The sequence below is a fragment of the Oxyura jamaicensis genome, chromosome 17, assembly GCF_011077185.1.
Source record: "Oxyura jamaicensis isolate SHBP4307 breed ruddy duck chromosome 17, BPBGC_Ojam_1.0, whole genome shotgun sequence".
Taxonomy (NCBI): Eukaryota; Metazoa; Chordata; class Aves; order Anseriformes; family Anatidae; genus Oxyura; species Oxyura jamaicensis.
Window position 1 is genome coordinate 10,120,497 of NC_048909.1, and position 21,254 is coordinate 10,141,750.

General features: G+C 37.2%; 1 protein-coding gene across 7 annotated transcripts in view; it reads right to left on the reverse strand.

The window, feature by feature from the left end:
• DENND1A (DENN domain containing 1A) overlaps nt 1-21,254 on the reverse strand; it is a 191,094-nt gene that overhangs the window by 90,536 nt on the left and 79,304 nt on the right. For all 7 annotated transcript variants that reach the window (XR_004754946.1, XM_035341489.1, XM_035341487.1 and 4 more), the window contains 2 exons: nt 14,809-14,919; nt 6,836-6,936 (listed from right to left, as the gene is read on the reverse strand). Coding sequence is in view for 6 of the 7 variants with exons in the window: in XM_035341489.1 (XP_035197380.1) it covers nt 6,836-6,936; nt 14,809-14,919 (212 nt within the window). In the remaining variant the exon portion in view is untranslated. The remainder of the gene's footprint in view (nt 1-6,835; nt 6,937-14,808; nt 14,920-21,254) is intronic.

Sequence of the window (21,254 nt, forward strand, 5' to 3'; positions counted from 1 at the left end):
GTAGAATACTGAAGGGGTGTGTTATCACCTTACAACTTACTGAACTGGATACGCTGGCAAGAATGCCCCTGCCCAAACTGCACCCAGTAAAGCACTTTGTGATAGCCCAGAGGGACTGCTGGATTGTAAACAGACTTGGTGCAAGTCCTGAAGACTCAGCTTCCTTGGGAATTGCACAGGTGAGAACCAGAGCATATATCCAAGATCTTGGATACAAATTTTTACCATACAACATGATATACACTTACTACATATGGATTGCTGCTCAACTGAGGAGTATTTATTTGTAATTTTGCATGTTTTATTTGTGACAAACATTATCTCTTTCACCCACATCTCTTCATTTCCAATGGCCACATTCCAGGAGCAAGAAAATACCCAGTAATTTCACATTCAAAGTATAAACCATTGGTTTAGCTGCCAGCTGCACAAATGCTCAACTTCCCTGTGTGCCTGGCTACGCTGTTGAGGACTCCTCCAGTATGCACTGAAATGAATGTGTTTCTAATTAAGTAGTTTCAGGAACACGACAGCTTCAATCTCAAAAATACAAAGTCTGAACCTCGGCAGGAAGTCTTAAGACTGCAAATGTCCCATCTAGTGGAACCTTGGCTAATGTAATGAAAGGAAGCAGGAAGAGTGCAGTATTCCAGAAAGCCAGCCATTTATTAATGTGGCCAAAAGCAGAGCCTGTCACCAAGCATAGGAAAATCTGACTCCGTAGAAGTTAATTAACTCTATCATGTCCATCTGTCACCCACCCGATTTATCAACAAAACAATGAGAATGTCTAAAACCTAAAAACCACACACACCCAGTAAGATTTTATGGAACTACAAGATAGGCTTTGAGATCCAAGGATCGATTTAGGATGCAACAAATTCTCTTTTCAGTTTTCTAGTGAAAAGTCATCACGGGTAAAGACAATACAGCATATAAAGCTATTACAGGGACTGCGTAAAGGCCACAGTAATCTAACTTTTAGCAGTATTTCCAAAGCTGTTATTTCTTTAAACTTGTATTAGTACATACTAAAGGATTGCAGCCAGATTCTTAATGTGCTACACAATGTATATACACTTGGACAGACTGGGGAAAGCAGAAGGAACAATTTGATACTATAGCACCACAAAGAGTGAGTTTAGCTTACCCATTCATAAATAATTTATATATATATATGTAACATAATAAAATAGCTCAGATTATTGCAATCATTATGAACAAGCAAAATTTGAAGCAGAAATTTGTTAAATAACATGCTAATCTTGCAAACATTTGTGTTAGCTTTATGAATAGTTGCACAGATTTCATTAAGGGCATGAGATAGAGCACAAACACAACACTGAGCATTTCTCCAAGAAATGTTTAACAAACAGTGATAGGGCCTGGATCACGGGACACTGGGCCATGGCACCAGTACACAGAAGGTGACAAGCAGACCAGGTACATGCTATGAAGGGCTCTGGAAGATGAATAGCTTTTGTGATGCAAAAGAGAAGACGGGGAAAGTAGAAGGTAAACGAAGAAAGTTAACTAAACCATAGGAAAATAGTTCTTGTACGAACTTTTCATTTTGTATAAACAAAGCTTGGTTGAAGATGCATGCCAGGCTTCATGAATTGCTTTTATTACCTTGATTAAAAAAAGTGTTAATCATATGCCATTACTTAAATACTCAGGTACCATACTGTACAAGAGAACATCATGCACTCCCCTTCACCGTTCAGGCCACACAATAGTTCTTCCCAACTGCTATTCAGATCCTGAGAGAAGACAAACTCAAGGAGCTTTTACCAAGCTAGAAGTGTATGGTTTTTAAAGTCTTTCCAGTCAACTTCAGGAACATACACTGCTTGTATAAACAGGAGAAACACTTTGCACAATCACTAATCCTTCTGAGACCCATGACAGATTAAGGACTGACCTTCAGACCAGTCTTTACATACTGCTTTACGCTTAATCAGTCCTGGGGCTTCCTACAGCCACAACTCCTAATTACTCAAAGCTGTTTGATGGCAGGCAATAGCCATTAAGTGCAAAAGTAAGAAGTATCAATTTCTACTATGCACATTCACTGCTTAAACAAAAAGCCTGCCTAAGTCTTTTGGAACAAAGAGAAAGGCTATTACTCCTCTTGTGCCACAGTGGTTCCCAATGCAATCAGGGTTATTTACAAGCAAATGAGTTATATAGGTAAATATCAAATCATTAAAGTAGCAATGAATAAGCATGAATATGGATACTGTGGACTTAACGGCTATATATTGCCCATTTATTAGAGTTGCATTTTTACAATTTCTTTAATTCGTTTCCTTAGGCTAACTAGAGACCTCTTAATTATGCTCCCAAGAGGTGGGCAACTACTAATTGCAAGAGAAGCAGGTGAAATAGAGGGACACTTCCTCTTAAGTGAAAATTAAAATAAAAATCCCCAACAACAACAACAAAACTCCCACACCTTAAAAAAAATACTGTAATTCACCAGAAAATGTAATGTAAAACCCACAGATCTCAAGAAGGTTCGTAGTTTATAGCTACACAGGGATTTGCACCATTTTCCTCCACTGTTCCAGAAAAATGATTAGATCACATTTACTACGTTCATGTCTTGATATACAAACACTGACTTAATGTGTTGCTCTTATACACCTATAGTACTTTACCCTCTAAGTAGTCTCCAGATTTCTCTTCAGATTACTCATTGAGATGCAACAGAACTCAATCCCAAATTTATCAGGGTAATTGATGCAAATTAGAAACTTGACTGCACAGAGCAACTACAAGAGCTTTTAGTGAGTACACAGATGTACCAGGCTAAATCAAAATGCCTACCTAGAGGCTCATGAGGAAGGAATCATTGTTTCCCAAGCAGCAGGAGTACTTGCCCTCCAGTTACCCCCTCCACCTACTTAAAGGAGCGTACTGAACTACATGCAGATTTAGAAAACAGGAGAAAGGGATTTTTCAAAAAAAAACACACCAACCAACTCCTGGTGAAAGGGAAAACTGCACCAACAGAAACATTTGTTCAGCAGCTGTGGCAGGGTGCTCTGAGGAGGTGCTCTCAGAATATATTAATGCTGGCTGCTAAGCAATCTATCTAATATAAAAGACTGTTTCAATCACCTTAGAACATGTACTGTTACTTCTGGTAGAAGACCACATAATAACCAGAGTAATTCCCCCACCCTTTAACCTGAATGATAGAATCAGATGGCTGAAGTCATCCTACATGCATGTATGTGGTACTGAGCCACCATAACTGGCTCAGTATCCCTAGCACAAAGAGCAAGTCTAGAGAGATCAAACATTTTGGAGACTGAGGCTTTTGGCATTTTCAGTACATGAATAAGGACTGCAGGTGAACATAAATATTACATTTAAAATAATCCTTTCAGGAGGGAAGTGGGAAGAAGGTTACCTTGTTACTCTCTGGGAAGACAGCTATTCTACTTTTTCATAGTTCTGGGAAGATCCAAGAGTTGTCATGTGTGTCCTCCCAGGGAAATACAACAGATTTCACAAACATGGAGCTGAATTGGAATGTTATCAGCTGGGACCTTAGAAGCTGTTTTGTTTGTTTGTTTTACATAAAAAGGTTCCACTGAAATAATATCACAGATAATAATCACAGATGGAATATACCTTTTTTCCAAAACCTTTCAAAGATCACAAGTAATACAGAGTTCTTGTAACCTTTCGTGATTTCCACAAAGAGCAGGAGAAGACTCAAAAGCACCAAGAGCGTAATCAATATGCACCAATGGACAGCAGACAAAGTCAACTGAATGAACATCATTTTTTGTATTTTTTAAGAACAGTAGAACTTTAAATTTTCTTTGTTTCTATTTCAGATTTTTAAATTGCTTACATCACATTTGCAAAATAAATAACCAGACCGTAATTAAAATAAACTCTAGTGTTTTTAAATAATTTCAGGTCATTTCCCTTAAGAGGCAGACACTGATAAGCAATAATACTGCCTTAAAACAGACAGCATGAAGCTAGTTTCTCAGTCCTCATTGGCAAAAATCACCTTTCCAAGTTCTCATGGTTACAAAATAAATGGACTCTATTTTAAGAAATATATTTATGGCACACAGATTGTTACTAAATTTATTTATCCAAACAATTAGTGTGTGAGACTACCTCTCCAATTAAAGTTCGTATCAGGCTAAGGTAATCAGCTGTTGCATTTGTGAGCATGCAATTACAGCCTAATAATTATATGTTTTAAAATCATACTTCACACACTAGCTAGCTCATTTGCTGTATGGACAGGGTGTTACACCATGAAAGAATTCATTCAGCAGAGCTCAGCGACTCGTGTCTTTATTTCCTTGGGTACACTGCCCAAGTGTTTGCTTTTTGCACACCTCTGCTCCCAGCTGTGGGATCTGGACTTAGCCCCTTTTAACATGGCTTTGTCAGAAAGTCATTGAATACCTAATCTTCAAACCCAGCGTAAAAGCCTCTTGTGGTCCACATCGTTGTCCTGAAAACTCCTAGCAGCATGTACCTGAAGAAAAAACTGGCAGTAGCAGCCTTCATGTGTTAATTACACATGTGAAGCCCATTATGTAGAGAAAGGGCACCTGCTGGCAGTGCAAATGACTAGAACCTGCCCTTCCTGTGCAGTGAGTAAATTGAAGGTTCATTTCTACAGAAGATAATAGTTTTTAGATTCCTTTCCGTGTATCCTCGACATAGGCACATACTTAACATTTAAATAATCTGCAGAAGAACAAGCTTGCTTTAAACCTACAAGTTTCAGCTCCTAGCACTTCCCTTAAAATGCTAGTTATCCCTGCTGGTTCCTTACTCCTGCTTAAATGCAGAGAAAACATCACACAGAACAGTATCCCTCTTACAAAACCCACCCCAATCCGATCCCACCCCCCCAAATCACTGTGCTGAGAGCTTAAAATATACACTTAAAATATGGTATAGTATGATAGAGCCAGTTGAAGTTCAATAGTTCATTTTGTTCTAAGGACTTTATAAAATGCCAGGGAGGGCAGAGGCGGGCCTCTTTCTATGTTTCAATTCATGCTCCAAAGCACACTGAGCATCACACTCCACCAGAAAGGCTTTTGCTAATCTCTATGCTCTGTTTTGCCAAACTTACTATCAAATACTCATTTTAGAAGAATCACAGTCTCCTTGCATCACACGCTTATGCCACTAACAACACCTGTGTCTTTCCTTATTCTACTACAGCCTCAGAATCCAGATCTTTTTCTACACAGAAATGGCTCTCATGAAGATTTTTTTTCATTTTTTTTTTATTTTTTGTGAACAGAGACAAATCTGAATGGCCTGTAGTGTCTTGGATCTTCTCACTTCTTCCAAAGACATTTGCAACACTTATTTTCCAGTCAGTGAGGACATCCCTGACTGCCAACGCCTTTCAATTATGAAGTGTGGCCTTACAATAGTATCAGCAAGGTTCATCAGCACTCTCTGATCAAACATATTTTCTCCCACAAATTCGTAAATGTCCAGCTTACTTAAGCAGTCCATGGCTCAATTCCTTGTGACTGTGTAGTACCTGCCTCCCACAGGGAGGCTGGGCCTTGTCAGCAGAGACAAAAGGCTGAGTACCTCAGCCTCCTCTGTGTTCTCCATCACGCAACTGCATGGTCATGCAGCAGCAGGTCTACATTTTCTTTGGTGTCTTTTTCCTTTTACTTCCTTTTACTGTCCTTTTACTTCCAGACCTGTGGAAGCCTACAGGTTAGTTACCCTTTACATCCGTCAGGCCAAGTCAAGCCCAGCTGGACTTCCTAATTCCACCCCTATATGGCATGGCAACGATTCCATTAACTTGAACAGGCCTTGAAGGTTTACGTCCCCTAGGCTGCCTAAGGTGAGAGAGCAGCCACTCTTCCTGGGCAAACCGCACCTCCCTGCTATGTACACAGTGGGAACATAAAAGGGCAAATCACGCAAACTCAGCAACTAACAGCTGAGCAACTAAAAAACTTGTTAATTAATTAGAGTTCTCTTCCACTCTTCCTGTACACAGCAAAGGGAAGAGATGATGTTATGGCTGATTAGGCTGAACTGTCTGACTTCGTGCTAGAAGAGAAACTGAAAACTGAGAGGGCATCTCAGGCAGGCTTCTGCACCACTGACCGCAGAGTCCACAAAATAGGTAATGACACGCTTATCTGAAGACCACAACAGTGAATAAGGAGGCTCCTTAAGCCACATGGACACTGTGGAATCGCAGAATTCCTACTGGAAGACACCTCAGAAGGTGGTCTGAGCTCCTGGTCAAAACAGGGCCAGCTGTGACAATATATAGCATCACTCATGGGCTGTGCCAAAATCTGTAACATCATAATAATGAATATGTTTTTGAATGGTTTATAATCATTCCCCTACATAAGGTAGGTATGTCCTAACACACGCTGAGAATATTAAAAGATCACTGTAGGAAAATGAATAGCTTCCACCCCATCCCCAACAGAAATTCAGGAAAGCAGAAAAATTAAAGTAACTTCTCCACTGTATCTTTTACTGCTAGAGTCTTAATTCTTATTTTAAGATTTAACATAAATATGCTAAAAACAGATTATAAGTATAAAATATCTAAGTTGCAGCATTTCATAGTAACCACTCACATCAATGTATTTCAGCATACTGATATACAATTACCTAATGCCAGGAAAATATATTTTTTGACTTACTATGTTCACTGTTTACTTAATATATACATATATTTTTAGACTAGAAGTTGCATCATAAGAGGACTTAAATCTTGCAATATAGAAACATTAAAACTGTCTAAATTTTATACACACACACACACATATATATATAGCCTTACCAACAGTAGTCCAATAGATGTGGGGGCAGAACAGGGATGTAAACATGTTGCCAGAACATCGGGTAGAGCATAGCTGCAGACCCATGAATGCAGGCAGTTAACTGAAAAACACATATTAAAAGAAGATAATAAAATAAGACAAAAACCAAGCTTAAAAAAGTAAGGCTGTAAGAAAAAAAAAATCAATTCTGCTCTTATATCAACATGCTTTATTACACAATATCCAGTGTTCCCCTTAAAAAGGGGATTGGGTAGGTAAAGCATGACTGGCTGTCATTTGACTGACTTAGTTAAACAGCTGAGAACATGATTCATTCAACAAACAAAACCTGAAAAGAACACCCAGTGTTCTATAAAGCAATGTAAACACGGGAATGAAAACACACAATGAAGAAAAAGATAGTAAAGGGGGAAAAAAAAGATCCTTGCAATTACCATCCATTAAGCATCATAAAGATGAACTGAAATTATAACACAACCTGGAAAATATTTGAGCTCAGGAAGGTACAATACCATTGACATGCATTTCTTAAGAATATATCACACCAAATTAAATGATTACATTTTCATTATTTAGAAGATATTTATATCTAATTGCCCTTCACCAATCATTTGATCCACTGATTTTCTCAGTTATATTTTTAAAAACTCATTAAGAATAGTTTTGACATCAGCAGGTACAGAGTTAAAAAGATCACAAATAGCAAACACAAGTGTTAGTCTACCCATGGGGAGAATCTTCACAGTGCTTTGGAGGAAATTGGGTCTCAATCCCATTTCAAGCCATAATTAATAATTTTGGAAAGAAGATAAGCAGGATATTTGTCATATTCACTGAGGATACTAAAATGAAAATGGTGATAATCCTCAATAAATAAATCTCTACTGAAACTATAGTCAAAATGAGCTAAGAAGAGGGTATGAACACATACACTTGAGAAAGCATAAAATAAAAAATGAATTGTAGCATACAAATAGACACTAACTAAAAGACAAAGAGGAGATAAGCAATCACATCCATCCTGACAGCGTTTTGCAGTTTTAAGTCTCTTTTAATCTCAAATGGTTCTCGGTGCAAGTACTACAACGTGTCTCACTTGTTAAAACTTAATTTGAAAACAAAACTCAATGGAAACCTAACAGTTATTTCAAGGTACAGATAAAAGATGAAACAAGCAGTTATTACTTGTCTGGACAATAGGAGAGGGGGAACACTGCTTACAAATACCCAAATGACAAACTCTAAAGAAATGAGATCACTGGGGTGGCCTGAAGTTGCAGAGAGATGTAACTGAGCAAAGACAAGTTGTGACATTGCTCCTCGATGCAGTTAGATCCAAAAGCAGATGATCCAAAAGCAGCTTATTAGTACTGAATTTCATAGTCTAGATGAGCTAATCATTATTACTCCAAATGTTATAAAAGCTTATGCAAAGGTGTGCACTAATACAGTCTCTTAAAGCTCCATGACAAGGAAAACCGGCTACACGCTCTGGATCTGGTTTGGCTTACGCTCAACGGCAAAGCCTTTATGTAATTCCAATGCAATTTCTGTAAGTAACAGAACCCAGTTTTCTGATTAAAACTCAGGTCATTAGGCAAAAAAAAAAAATGAAGACAGACACACATTTTGTCTTATTTTAGCCTCTGAACAATACAGATCTGGATAAGCAATGAGAATGCACTGAGACACACAGATTTTGGGGGGAGAATTACTGCGGTTCTCTCCAGTGTTCAGATAAGAACGAGGGTGAGGTATAAGCTTCACAAGTGGGAGTTTTTCTAAAGCAGAAAAGTGACTATAAAAATGAACAGAAATAGATTTTGCAATTTACAGCTCAAAATAGACACAGATCATTTCAAATCGTTCAGAACCCAACACCCAGTATGCCAAACGTCAAACCAGGACTAAAATTTCAGATATAAACACACCCTTGCTGCATTGAAAAGCCAGAAGTTTAAGCTCTACCTAGTTCCTACCCAAGATATATTTGAATATTTAATATTACTGTGGCTAAAATACACAAATAATTTCTCTGTCTGATGATGTTTTTGAGTTCTAATCTCACTACCTACTCACTGATTAGGAACCTAGATTGTAAAAGATTTTTAAGATTTGATGCAAGGATTTCTTTTGCAAAGGTCTTATTTATTCTTTCCTAATGGACTTTGTTTATGCATTCACTAGTTCTAGTCTTTGTGACACGTTCCCGTTTTTTCATAGAAACATAGCTCCAAGAATTGTAGCTTCTTCAAGGGAGTATGCTATCACACCCAACTTTCAAACCCGAACAGAAATTTCTAAAATTACACCTTACTCTTATGATGATTATCTTTTTTTGTTTCTTCTTCCAAAAACTATTTTGATCTTCTTTTCTTCAGACTTCTGTACTTGCATGTTGGTGTGGAGTAATGATGCCTCTCTACATAGAAAGCTGCTCACTTGCTGTATGTCTGTCTCACTTACCAGGACTCCAAACAAAATCTGCGTGCATTCCTGGTTTCTGTCTTGTCTGTTACGTCCATTTCTTTGCCTACAGCCTCTACCAAACTGAACTATAGATAATTCTGACAATCATTTTCTTGAATTAGTGACGTTCATCTGCACAAATTCATCTGTATTAAGATAAATACCCACTTAAGCACTGCTACAATTGCATTAAACTCTCAAGAACTACTGATGAAATCTGGAGGCACAGTCTTGTCTGACACTTTTAATGTCCTTTAGATTTTAATTTTTGTTTCCCTTGAAAGCACTTTTGGTTCCAGTGGAACTATTAGTAACTACGATATTGGCCATTAATTTCTATGCATTTTCAAGTGTTAAGCAATCTGAAATAATATCGTCTGTTCAATTCTTTGAAAGTCAATGAAAAAAGCATCCCACTACTCCCATTTGACTGAAATATTCTCAAATGAACCTCAGATTAACAGCACCATTTATAATGTCATTCATATTAAAATTACATAATCATTTGTTGAGTCCTTTATTACTCTCTCCTCATGTTTGGAATTGAGCAGCTTCACCAAGGTGTCATTTAATAACATTACAGAAATCTGTTAATTCCCAGTTAATTTATTCTGTTAATTATCAAATGGATAATTCCAATAATAAAAGCCTTCTTCACTACCTTCAAAAGGGTCTGAAAATGATTTGTTTCCAACCTTTTTAATAGCTTTCCAATGTCAAATCTTAACTGCAGCAGTAATTTCTTCATCTAACAATATGCTTTCTCATGCAGTTTCAAACACTGGACGCTACACAGCCACTCCTTTCCTTAGCACTGATTGAATTAACAGTGCATCCCAGCGCTGACAATGTGCCTCCATAAATAAGAAAATGCAAGAATTGGTATTAGTTTTGAACCATAATCCTAAGGAAAAAGTACCTTCAGAAGTAGACAGGGTCCTGCAAGTACTTGAACATCTGAACAAGTACCAGTTCAGTGCTTCTTCTTCATTAGCAGGTGAACATTACATACGTTCATACATGTACATATGGGATGTAAATGTCAGGATGTTAGAATAATTCAGGCATGGTTTAGAAACCACAAAATCTTGAATTTATTCTATATTTATGCTAAAGATTTATCTCTATCCCATTATGGTTCAACTAATCCTTATATTATTCCTGCTAGAGAAGATGCTCCTTCCTCACAGATTAGATGAAAGGTATAGCCTAGTCCCAAAATTTGCAGAAAAAATGATTACTTTCCCAATGTAGTTTTTCTCTATATTCCTAAATCCTATACGCTTTCAGTTTCCCTTCTCCAAATCAAAAAGATGTCTAAAAAAAAACACCACCCAACCCTCCTTAAAAATTTAAATCTTACTTAAGAATTGCTTCTGTAGGATCAAAAGGATTATTTCCTGGCATTATTATATAACACAGTTGCTGCTGTAGAGAACTGCACTCAGGAATCCAAAGAGGCCCTTTCCAAACCCCCTTCCATTGGTTTTAAAACTCAGAAAGAAAGGATTAAACAGACATAAAGCTCAACATGACAGACATCTGAGCAGAACCTGTCACTTATTTTTGAGATGTACTCCCACCTTGCTATCTGGCATGAATTCAATTAGCATACTACCATGGGTAAGCACCACTACTGTCCTTCAACTCTGCCAAGGTAAGGGCTCATAAAAAAAGAAATAGCATATTTGCTCAAGACCTCACCTGATTAGTGATTGCCGTATAGAAAACAAGCACTTAATAATAAGGCAGCCTGAGAAGTGCCCAACTGTCAAAACTGTAGGAATCCAGCATTTTGAAATAAGATCAGTTCCACTACCTCAGCTTCCTGCAGCTGTTGCTAGAGAATGCAAAAGAGAGCTATTTAAGACACTGATTCACTTTTTGCAGTTTTATCTTGAATACTTTAAAAGCCTCATTTGACCAAATTAATCAATGGAGTTTTGTCATCAATAGAAGAGTTATAAACTGATGTTGAATCACAATAGACTTTTTCCCAGTGTATTCTACGTTGTACTTACACACAGACACTGCATAGTGTTACAGATGCAGTACGTGGCTACAGATGTGCCATATATACTGGAAAACCAATTGCCACCTCTCGAGTGTGCGTAAGATCATTCTGCATTACTCAGGGCTAGAAACACAACAAAAAGCTGGAGACTGAGTTACACAAGAATTAAACAGTGAAAGCAGAGCTGTTGTAAAAACTGTGTATGAAGGCGAAAACCAATGCTGGCAGCGGGTTGTAGGGGCAGCAACGGAGCTCTTGGGAAGGAAGAATTGGTACCTCTAGAACAGCAGTTGTAAGCCTGCTGCAGAACAAGAACAGTGCAGGCTTTTAGCAGGCTTTTAGCTAGATTGCATCACAAGGATGTTTAGTCAATGTTATTGATTGTATGTTGTATTTTCTTAAGAACCACAATTTCCTTTCCTCCGAGCCTTCAGACATGTCAGAAACCAATCAGGAAAGAAGAGGTTGTGTATTAGTACATTCTGTGACATGGAAGAAGTGAAATAGCAACCTCTCAATGCCCAAGAACAAAAGACCATTCATGACAGAATGGTATTTTTTGCTTTGTACTAATACTTAAAAAATATAAAAATTATGTAAAGAAAATCACCTCAGTAAGATGCAGTCTAACAGAAACAAGATATCAATTCAAAATTTAAGGTTTTTAAGTCATCGGGCCGCATGTATACCACCTTTCTCTGATGAGAAGCAACCTGGTGCTGCCCTTATGACACACAGTCCGCATTCCTTCCTGAGACGGGGCTGCACAGGCAAATGATGAAGGGAGAGAGAATACAGGACGAAAGGAAAGTTCTTCTGTCTCATTTCTGCAACTGCACAGTCCCAGCTGCAGGTGGTCTTTTGCCAAACAGTTGTTTTATGCATTCTGATTCACATTTGGCTTTTCATGAGTAGTTAGATCACAGAGTACTTTTTGTGTGTGTGTATTTAAAGTAATTGCTTTAACATTTTGAGAAATGACTTGAGTTTCCTTCTGTAGAAAAAAAAAAAAATCCAAGAAAACAGCAAAAAATCTTCCATGGGCTCGGTACATATGGTTCATAAAGTAGCTAATAAATACAGAGTCGGTTACCTCTAAATCTTATTTAAATGGCCATCTTAAGGACACTTCAAATCAAAATTTGAATTTCATTTGATTTACGATAGCACAGAATGCATCCTACCATAAAAGACTTTTCTACTCAAGACTGCTTAGCTTTCCCTCTTCTACTTAATATTACATTTAAGCCTTAAGTGTGCTATGTCTCTCAAAATGAAATTAACTGCATGTAGGTCCCTTCCACTTTTTTGTTAAAAAACAAAAAACAACACCCCCCCCCCCCCCCAAAAAAAAAAAAAAGGCAAACCAAAACCACAAAGAAACCACCCCCTCTCGCCACCACACCACCCTCCCTCCACTTTGAGAATTCTCAGTTTGGTACGTTTCCAGTTACAAGGTCTTGGCTTCCGCTGAGCACAGTTTGAAATAAAATAATGCAGCTTGTTCCTACTGCTGGAACATGCAGAGCAGAGCGTGCAGGCAAGGAATCGCTGGCTCTGGCCCAACACTTCAAACCTGTCTTACACTGTCACTCCAATCTTGGAGCAGTTTATATATAAAGTTGTAAGATAAGAACACACAGTATGAATACCCCTCCCTACCGAAGAACGAGACATGCTTTTATCTTGGACAGAGGCAAAAGGAAGAGGAAAAGCAGAAAGATAGGAAAGAAAACACAACCCTACTTGTGAAACGGCTCATTAAGAAAGGCAAAGTGACAGGTAAGTAATTCTTCTTCCCAGGCTCTGTCACAAAGAGAGAGATTAAACCAACCAACCACACATTTTGAAATACTTTGGATAACCGTTCTCTTTCCTCTTCTTTGATAAGTTACTATTCTTTCCACTTTTTACTTTTCTGAAATAAACACTTCTTTACATTTTATTTGTTTTAGCAGGGAGGACCTAGAACACATTTACATGTGGGATTAATTGTAAGCATTTAATAATTATTAATAGGTCCCAGGGATTACTCTAACTCACACAGTTTTAACTACTTTTCAAAATTATATTGTAATATTTATTCTCATATTTAGTACAAAGTCTTACCCTTTCCCTTTTCCACCCTGTATCAACAGATTCTTCTTACACCTTTTAATTTTTGCCTTCCATAGTATTTACAATTCCATAAAGCAGTTTTAAATCTCAAATACAAAGTAGGTCATGGTCAAACAGTAAGAGGCTAGGTAATACCACATAAAATGGACATGGAAGCTTGTATTTTAGAAAGGACCATTCAAGTACTTAGTCCATAGCACTAGAAACCATCTTATGGTTATCCTTTATAAAGGAAAGCAATCAATACCCATTAACAGAGCAAACAGAATGAAAACTTAACATTTTCTTTTATAAAGAAAATCACAATATTATTGACTGATAAACCTTCAAATGCATAACACAAAACTTTGAACTAAATCAAGCTTGTGCTTGGTTTTGATGTGCAGTCATTTTTAGAAGAGAGCACTCTAGAGTGTTCAGTATCTTTTATCTCTGAGATCCTTGATGGAGTCTAAACAGCATTAAGACTAAACTTTATCAAACAAAACTGCAACAAAAAATCATGTGTTGTCAATGTATTTTAGCCCACTCCTTGGGCTCTAGTGACCACACTCTAGTGACCACAGAAGGTCACTAGAACATCCATCTGACAGTATCACTTGTTCTTTTTTTTTCTGTCAAGTAAATTACGAAAAAGGGACTTCGCAATGCCATAAATATTAGTACATTTATGCACCAACACCCCTCCAGGGAATACTGGATCAAAAAAACCTTTCTCGTTTTAATGTTAGAAGCCAACCGAAGTTCAGCAAAGTCATCACCTAGAACCACAGAACTGAGCTGAGGTCACATAGCTGAGGTTGGAAGGGGCCCTGGAGATCATCAAATCTGACCCCAACTGCCCTGCTCAAAGCATCATCAACTGGAGCTGTTTGCTAAGGGCATTGCTCAGTCAGATTTTAAATATCTCCGAGGACAGAGACTTCTCAGCACCTCTGGCCTCTTTTCACAGGCCAAGTACATTCATGCATTTATTGCTTTTATACATTAAAAATATTTTTTTCTTAAAAAAATAAATTCTAGTATTCTGAATGGCTAGAGGCACATCAGTATATGCTTAGGTATCTTTTCCTAGAATTCTAGACCCTTCATGCCAATAAGTTTAATTATATAGATACTAATGATAATGGTTATATTTAAATATAAAAGCAGAGCTTCATCTCTGCTACCAAGTCCTTCACCAAGCAAAGGATTTCTCACAAGTTTCTGTGTGTTTATTTGTATAGGAAGACCATCTTGAATACTATATTTTAGTGGGAAGTTATATCCATTGTTCTTCACATTCTAGATATTTCAAGTTATTGCCTGCGTACAACCATCATTCTAAAAAAAGTACTTCGCATAGAAGAAATTATTCCGCAGTTTACTTACAGTGCTGAGCTTACTACAACAAATGAGGATGCGGCGTTCATACAGCATACTGGCGTAGAGATGCAGCATGTTGTTGACATCAACTGCTACAAAATACTCTGTCAGGTTTCTCTAGGAAGAGAGAGAAAATAATTTTTGATTCATGGTATTACAAAAACAAGTGTCTTTAAAACAAACAAACAAAAGCAGGTCTCCTCTTGTTCTGCTACATTTATTAAGTGGCTATGCACACAGTAGCTCATCTTGTGTCAGAGCAATTTTTAACTGCGGTTTCTTTCCCCTAACTTTTGGGGCTGGGTCTTGGATTAATAAAGCTGATGATGTTTCATACACAGCTTCTAAAATACAAGATACTTGTCAGAGTAAAACTATGTTCTGTCACTTCTACAGAAACTTCAAAGGCACCTGACGAGGTACAAAACTCTTGTTCCAGTAGGACATCGCTAATATGGCAAATTCGAGTTCATTAAGGAAAACAATCTAAGCCCAGTCTACGCCAGAACAATTCCAGTCACAGGAAATACACACTGGCACGTAACACACGCTAAGAACAGTTACACAGGTCATCTGATCTCCTCATTTTGTACACTCAGCATTCAGACATCCATTTTTACCTGAGTGACCAATATGCTTACATAGTATAGAAATAATCGCAGCACAAGAATATTGTGAACACAGTTGGCGTATAAAACTGCCTCTAAGGCACAGACAGAAAGACCAGGACACAAGCAACAAAGGCTACTAAAAATTTACACACACACTTCCTGAGCAGCACAGGTTTCTTCTACTGTGTTTTTGCTGCTCAGAAACAGTAAAAAGTACCTATGTAAAAATTACTGAAAGTGACTGTAATTCAAAAAACACAAAAGAAGGAAAGCAAACTGCACAAGACTCTGGCCACTTCATCCCATGCACCTTCCCATCAGCCAGCAATGCTACCCATGCATCATTGTCAACATAATAACCCTGTGCACACACTGCAGTGGCACGAATCGGTGTTATTTTCTAAAGAATTAAGGTGTTTTCTAAGAACTAGCAGAATAAATACTTAGGAATGCAATCCTAAAATCTTTACCAACAACACTAGGAAGCTACAAGGTAGATAACCTGACCAAAACGTACCTTGTTCTCCTAAATAAGGGGCTTTTCTGCCTCACAGTGCAAGACACACAAAGGTCTTTTGTTTACAGAGGGTATTTTCACTTCTTAAAACACAGAAATTAAAGAGGGCACTGGTGGTGGGAATGTTAACACATCCCAAAAATGCTGAATTAAGGAATTTGTTTCCAAGTAGCTTATGGGTACGAAAGGGTTGCTATATGATAAAGACAGCCTTATACAAAAAGCACATGTGAGAGCAAAACTGGATTAGTCATGAATTCAAGCGCAATCTTAATCATCGTTAAATAAAAAAGCGCAGAAAAGCAAAAAGCAAATATGATTTAGAAACTTAAAGAAGCTCAACAAAGCCCATTAGCACTTTTGACAGATCCAAAGATAACTCTAAAACCACCAATACTTGGCCTGAGAAGTCTGCCAAGATGCTTCATACTGTGCAGAAATATGTTCCACAGCTTGCCATCCAAACACAAAGAGCTAAAGAAAAATTAAGCATTGTATTTGGAAGACTTTTGTACCAGTATCTAGATGGGTAAAAAATAAACTCATTACAGTTAGCTTTAAACAATACAAAACAATCATTCAGGTTTGTTACAGAAGACCAATAGCACCAGACAGGTATATTCAAAAAGAAAAAAGAACAAAAAAAAAAAAAAAAAAAAACAACAGCCAACACATTTTGCCAAAAACCTATTAAACTATCATGTACTTTTTCTGTATTTCTCATCCCATCTGTGCTGATTAGCATGATATTTTTGTCTAAACATAAGCTGTCTTCTCTACGTTTCTTCTTCCCCCTCTCACCCATCTTTCCACGACGCCAAAACACAGTGCATGACGACACAATTACTGCAAATAGTGTGAATAAAAGAATTTTCAAGTAGCACTGAACTCCCTCTGATGCCACCCAAATTAAGGGCATGACAAAAGGAGCACTTTATCTCTACATTCTGCCCAAAGAAGTAGACATGCATGTGTGTGTACGTGTTTATAAGGCAAAAGTATTGACTAGCGAGAGGGAAAACAGACACAGGGAATGGATTTGCAATTATTCTTTCAAGTTTACTGGAAGTGGCTTTGACACAGAAACGTACTTTCAGATGGAAAGATTTATAAGGCTTTACTCTTCTCTGCTCTCAGAAATTTGCCAACAACACCTGCGAAGCATGTGGGCTGCATGGTAATATATTGATACTAAGGAAATTCACGTGTTAGCTCTAAGTTTTATTTATAAGAAAGCTGTCATCTTTGAAGATGAAATTGGGACTTACACATGTATTTTGAAAGACATGTCTCGTAAGTGACAAAACCATGAATGAGTTAAATAAATACAAATGAAAGTGTTCCAATTTGCAATATAATTGTTGTGTATTTTGTGTCTAGGATTTAAACCTTTCTTGCGAGAGTAGAGTGGGATTTTCATAATAAAATACGGGAACCGGTAATCCCCACTCCTCTCAAAATTCAGAAGGAATGGCTACAAAATTCCCTTCTGTTCCTTTGCAAGTTAATTTCTAGATCAATCGTCTATTTGATCATTTGCTATTTAGTACCAGTAAATACACATGCACATTGACTTCCGAGATTAAAAATATTCTTCTCTTCCTCTCTCATCTAACAAAGAACTTTTCACTGAAGGAACAAAAGAATGAGCTCTCTCCTCTGCAAAGGAAGAGGGAAGCTCGAACATAGTAAGAATGTGTATTACACTACAAGTATTTTAGGCTGCTGTTGAAAGGCACTTACATGACTTCAGTAAATTTCTTATTAGGACAAGTCATTAGAAGGAGACAGGTTTCCTTCTCCATCCTCTCACTGGAAATCCCTGATCTTATTTAGAAATTTATTTACTTTGAAATATTACACATGCAAAATCTAACAAGGATTAGGTCATTTGTTATGCAGTCAACATACTTCTATAGTGCCATGCAGCTGTTCCAGAGACCAAACTAATGAAGAAAACACACTTTAGAAAACGGTGTAAATATATAAATGAAAAAGTTAAGGGACAAAATAAGGAAAACTGGCATCAAAAAATATACATCATAATGAGCGAAAAAATAGGCAGCGTGAAATAAGAGCTGGAATGAAAAGAATATAAACCATAACATCACCACCAGGAATATTTCATCATCCCTGGAAGTGTTCAAGGCCAGGTTGGATGGGGCTTTGAGCAACCTGCTCTAGTGGAAGGTGTCCCTGCCCACAGCAGGGGGTTGGAATTAGATGATCTTTAAGGTCCCTTCCAGCCCAAACCATTCTATGATTCTATGGTCATCTCAGACTGCTAATGTACCTGTTAATTCCAAAATAAGACACATACAGCTGCGAAATTTACACACTTGCACTGTATTTCCTGCACTGAACTCAAGATCTTTCTGAAGTCACAATGCATTTACAAATATATAACTTAAATGTTTTGAAAAAGTGAATGCGTAGCTGTTACATCAAAGTGTCTATGCTAAATGTTTTGTGGCTCGTGAAACACATTGGTCTGACACAAATTCAGATAACTGCAACAAGCACGTTAACATTCCAAATAGAGCTCTCTGCAGGTCTCCATTCATCATTACATCCAACTTCAGTATGTATACCAAAACTTGCTAAATATGGGTTTTCAAATGTAATTACCGATATGTAGAATTTTGAACAAAGCAGGCCAATTGATTAAAATCCATGGAGATTTATGCTCATTTAATATCCTTGTACTATTACATCATATGCTGCAATTCTACATGAAAGTTACATTAATGGACAGATAAAATTCTCATAATGAATTACGTGATATTTAAATATGTAAAGAAGATGATTAACTGCAACAAGAGTTAGACCAATGGATTTGATTTTTAATATTTTTCTTTCTTACAATGAGCCCTATCTTTTTAACCTAGGGTGTGCAAATATGGGTATAGCTGTGTGCTATCTGAATGAAATGTTCTTCCAGTTCTATTCCCAGAGGTGCCCTGGTTCACCCCAGACGCTGCTGAGAGTCCATCCTTCACAGTGACATCAGGGCAAGGGATACCTACAGTGAAACAGTCACGTTCTCTCTGAGGCACATCAGCACCACTCAATGATTCAAAGAGGACGCTTTTTAGCATCACATGGCACTCCTTCCCATGAAGGCTGAACATTCAGCTTTCAAAGGGTTTCAACTCCTTCTGGCCCAAGGCCTCTGCTTTTATAACAGCCTTTGATTCATGAGCATTCATCACGTCTCCTGCTCAAATGTTTTGGGAAGCTGACTCATACCTTTGAATATAGAGCGAACATCACGAGCAGAACATCAGAGCATAAATACAGCTATACTTTGTGAAGCCTTCACTATGCAGTGTGTATGTTATTAAGCTGCTCTGTATCAGTTAAAGAAGGCACAAGCCAGAAGACCTACTTTTAAACCCTGTCACTGGTTACCTACCCTTACTAGCTCATTTCTCTTTGCCCTCTAATTTACCAGCCTGTAAACTGGAAATGAACTTCATTCTTACTCTCCAGGTGATTTGAGACTTATCAAAAAAAAAAACAAAAAACTGTTACAGTTTGAGATATTAGCATAAAAGAGATTAATGTAAAATATTAGCCCTATAAACAAGTAACCATGTCTGGATTAGGACAGAGAATACACTAGATTGATAGTTGGTTTAGATTCAGGAACTAACTCTGGAATTACCTCTATTGTATCGTATTTCTAGGAAAATAAAGTGCCTTAGAGCAAAACCCACATCTATTGAGTTTACTGAGAGGATACATGTCAGCATGAAAAGTCTACAACACAGAAAAGCTAGCAGCAACATTTTTAAACAAAAATAAAAAGCCCCAAGTATAATCTGCTATACAAATCACCCACAAATGAGAAATAATGTCTTGATGCTTCCCTTTTCTTTCTTTCTTTCCTTCATGCCATAAACTGAGGTTTATGGTGTTAAGACAGACCTCAAAATACTCAAGCAAGAAAACTGAGATGTCAGACATAGAAAATTGGCTAAGAGACATGGCAGGAGCATATTAAAGAATATCTAAGAGAAACAAATGCCAGCACTGTCTTCCCACAGGCCTATCATCTGGTTAGAAATCTGAGGCATGCTGAAAAGCATACAAGACAGTTTTGTGATGCTTAAGAAGTCTCGGAAAAAGCGGCCCTAAATGAACAGGTATGTTTAACATTTTCAGAAAACTACCTAACAGACTGTATTTACTGGTCTCCTATGTCATTCTTTCAGAATGGTCTCACTGTATGACTAGCACATCTGTTGGTTGGTTGCTTGTTTTTTTTTGTCCATATCAATTTATCAATTAGTATTTCGTCCTTAATAAGTTTCAACTTTAAATCACAAATACAAACTTTTGAATGCTGTGGTATAAATATGATACAGAAGGAAGATGTTAACACGAAGAAAGAATGACAGCCTGAGCAGCTCCAGCTAATAACATAGCTTTGAAGCAGCAGAAGAGCCTATAAACCTACATGTTCCTCTGAATCAATACAAAATGGTTTAAGTAAGGATATACAATATCTGAATTATGACAGCATCTTGAAGAAGGTATTTGTTCCTCCCTAATTATTAGTAATATAGATGTTTGAAACACTGAATTCTTCCACTGAAGATACTGAGTATCTATATTATATCCTTGATTGATTTTAATAAGACTACTTCAATAAAACAAATAAATAAATAAACAACAATGAAATATTGTTCTGAAACATTTTTTAAATAAAAATTATTTCAAACCAGTATGTTCTAACAGGTCACAATAGTTGCTTTCCAAATTCCTTTTTTAATTTCAGCTTATAACATATCAAGAAAGCCAACGAGGCTATGGAAACAGCATGAGGTCAAAAAGTATAGAACAGAACTTGAGTCTGGATGCAGAAGATAAAAATTATAAATGTGAAATCATTCAACTTAGTCTCATCATCTTCTTGATACAGGGATTAAATTCCTTTCTATCCAAATTCTACATTTTTCTATAAAGGAGGACTCATGTAGTACGCACATGAATGGTAACCAAAACTGCCTTGGGATTATTTTGACGAATATTTCATAGACTTATTGTAAAGAGCTATCTGTCATGCAAATTAACACCATCATTTTTCTCTGAAATTTTTTTGAAACACCACAATATCTTCACATACAGACAGTTACCAAACCCATGTTCTTTGCAAATTTTGAGCAGGCTAAAACTACAGATGCATAATTTAAATTTTCTCACTTATTATGACCAAGAAATTATGGAGGTAGTAATTATAGTGATAATAATAAATGGCTTCATATTTTTTGTATAACTACCTTGACTTACAGCTTAAGATAATTATTCTGTCAATTTCC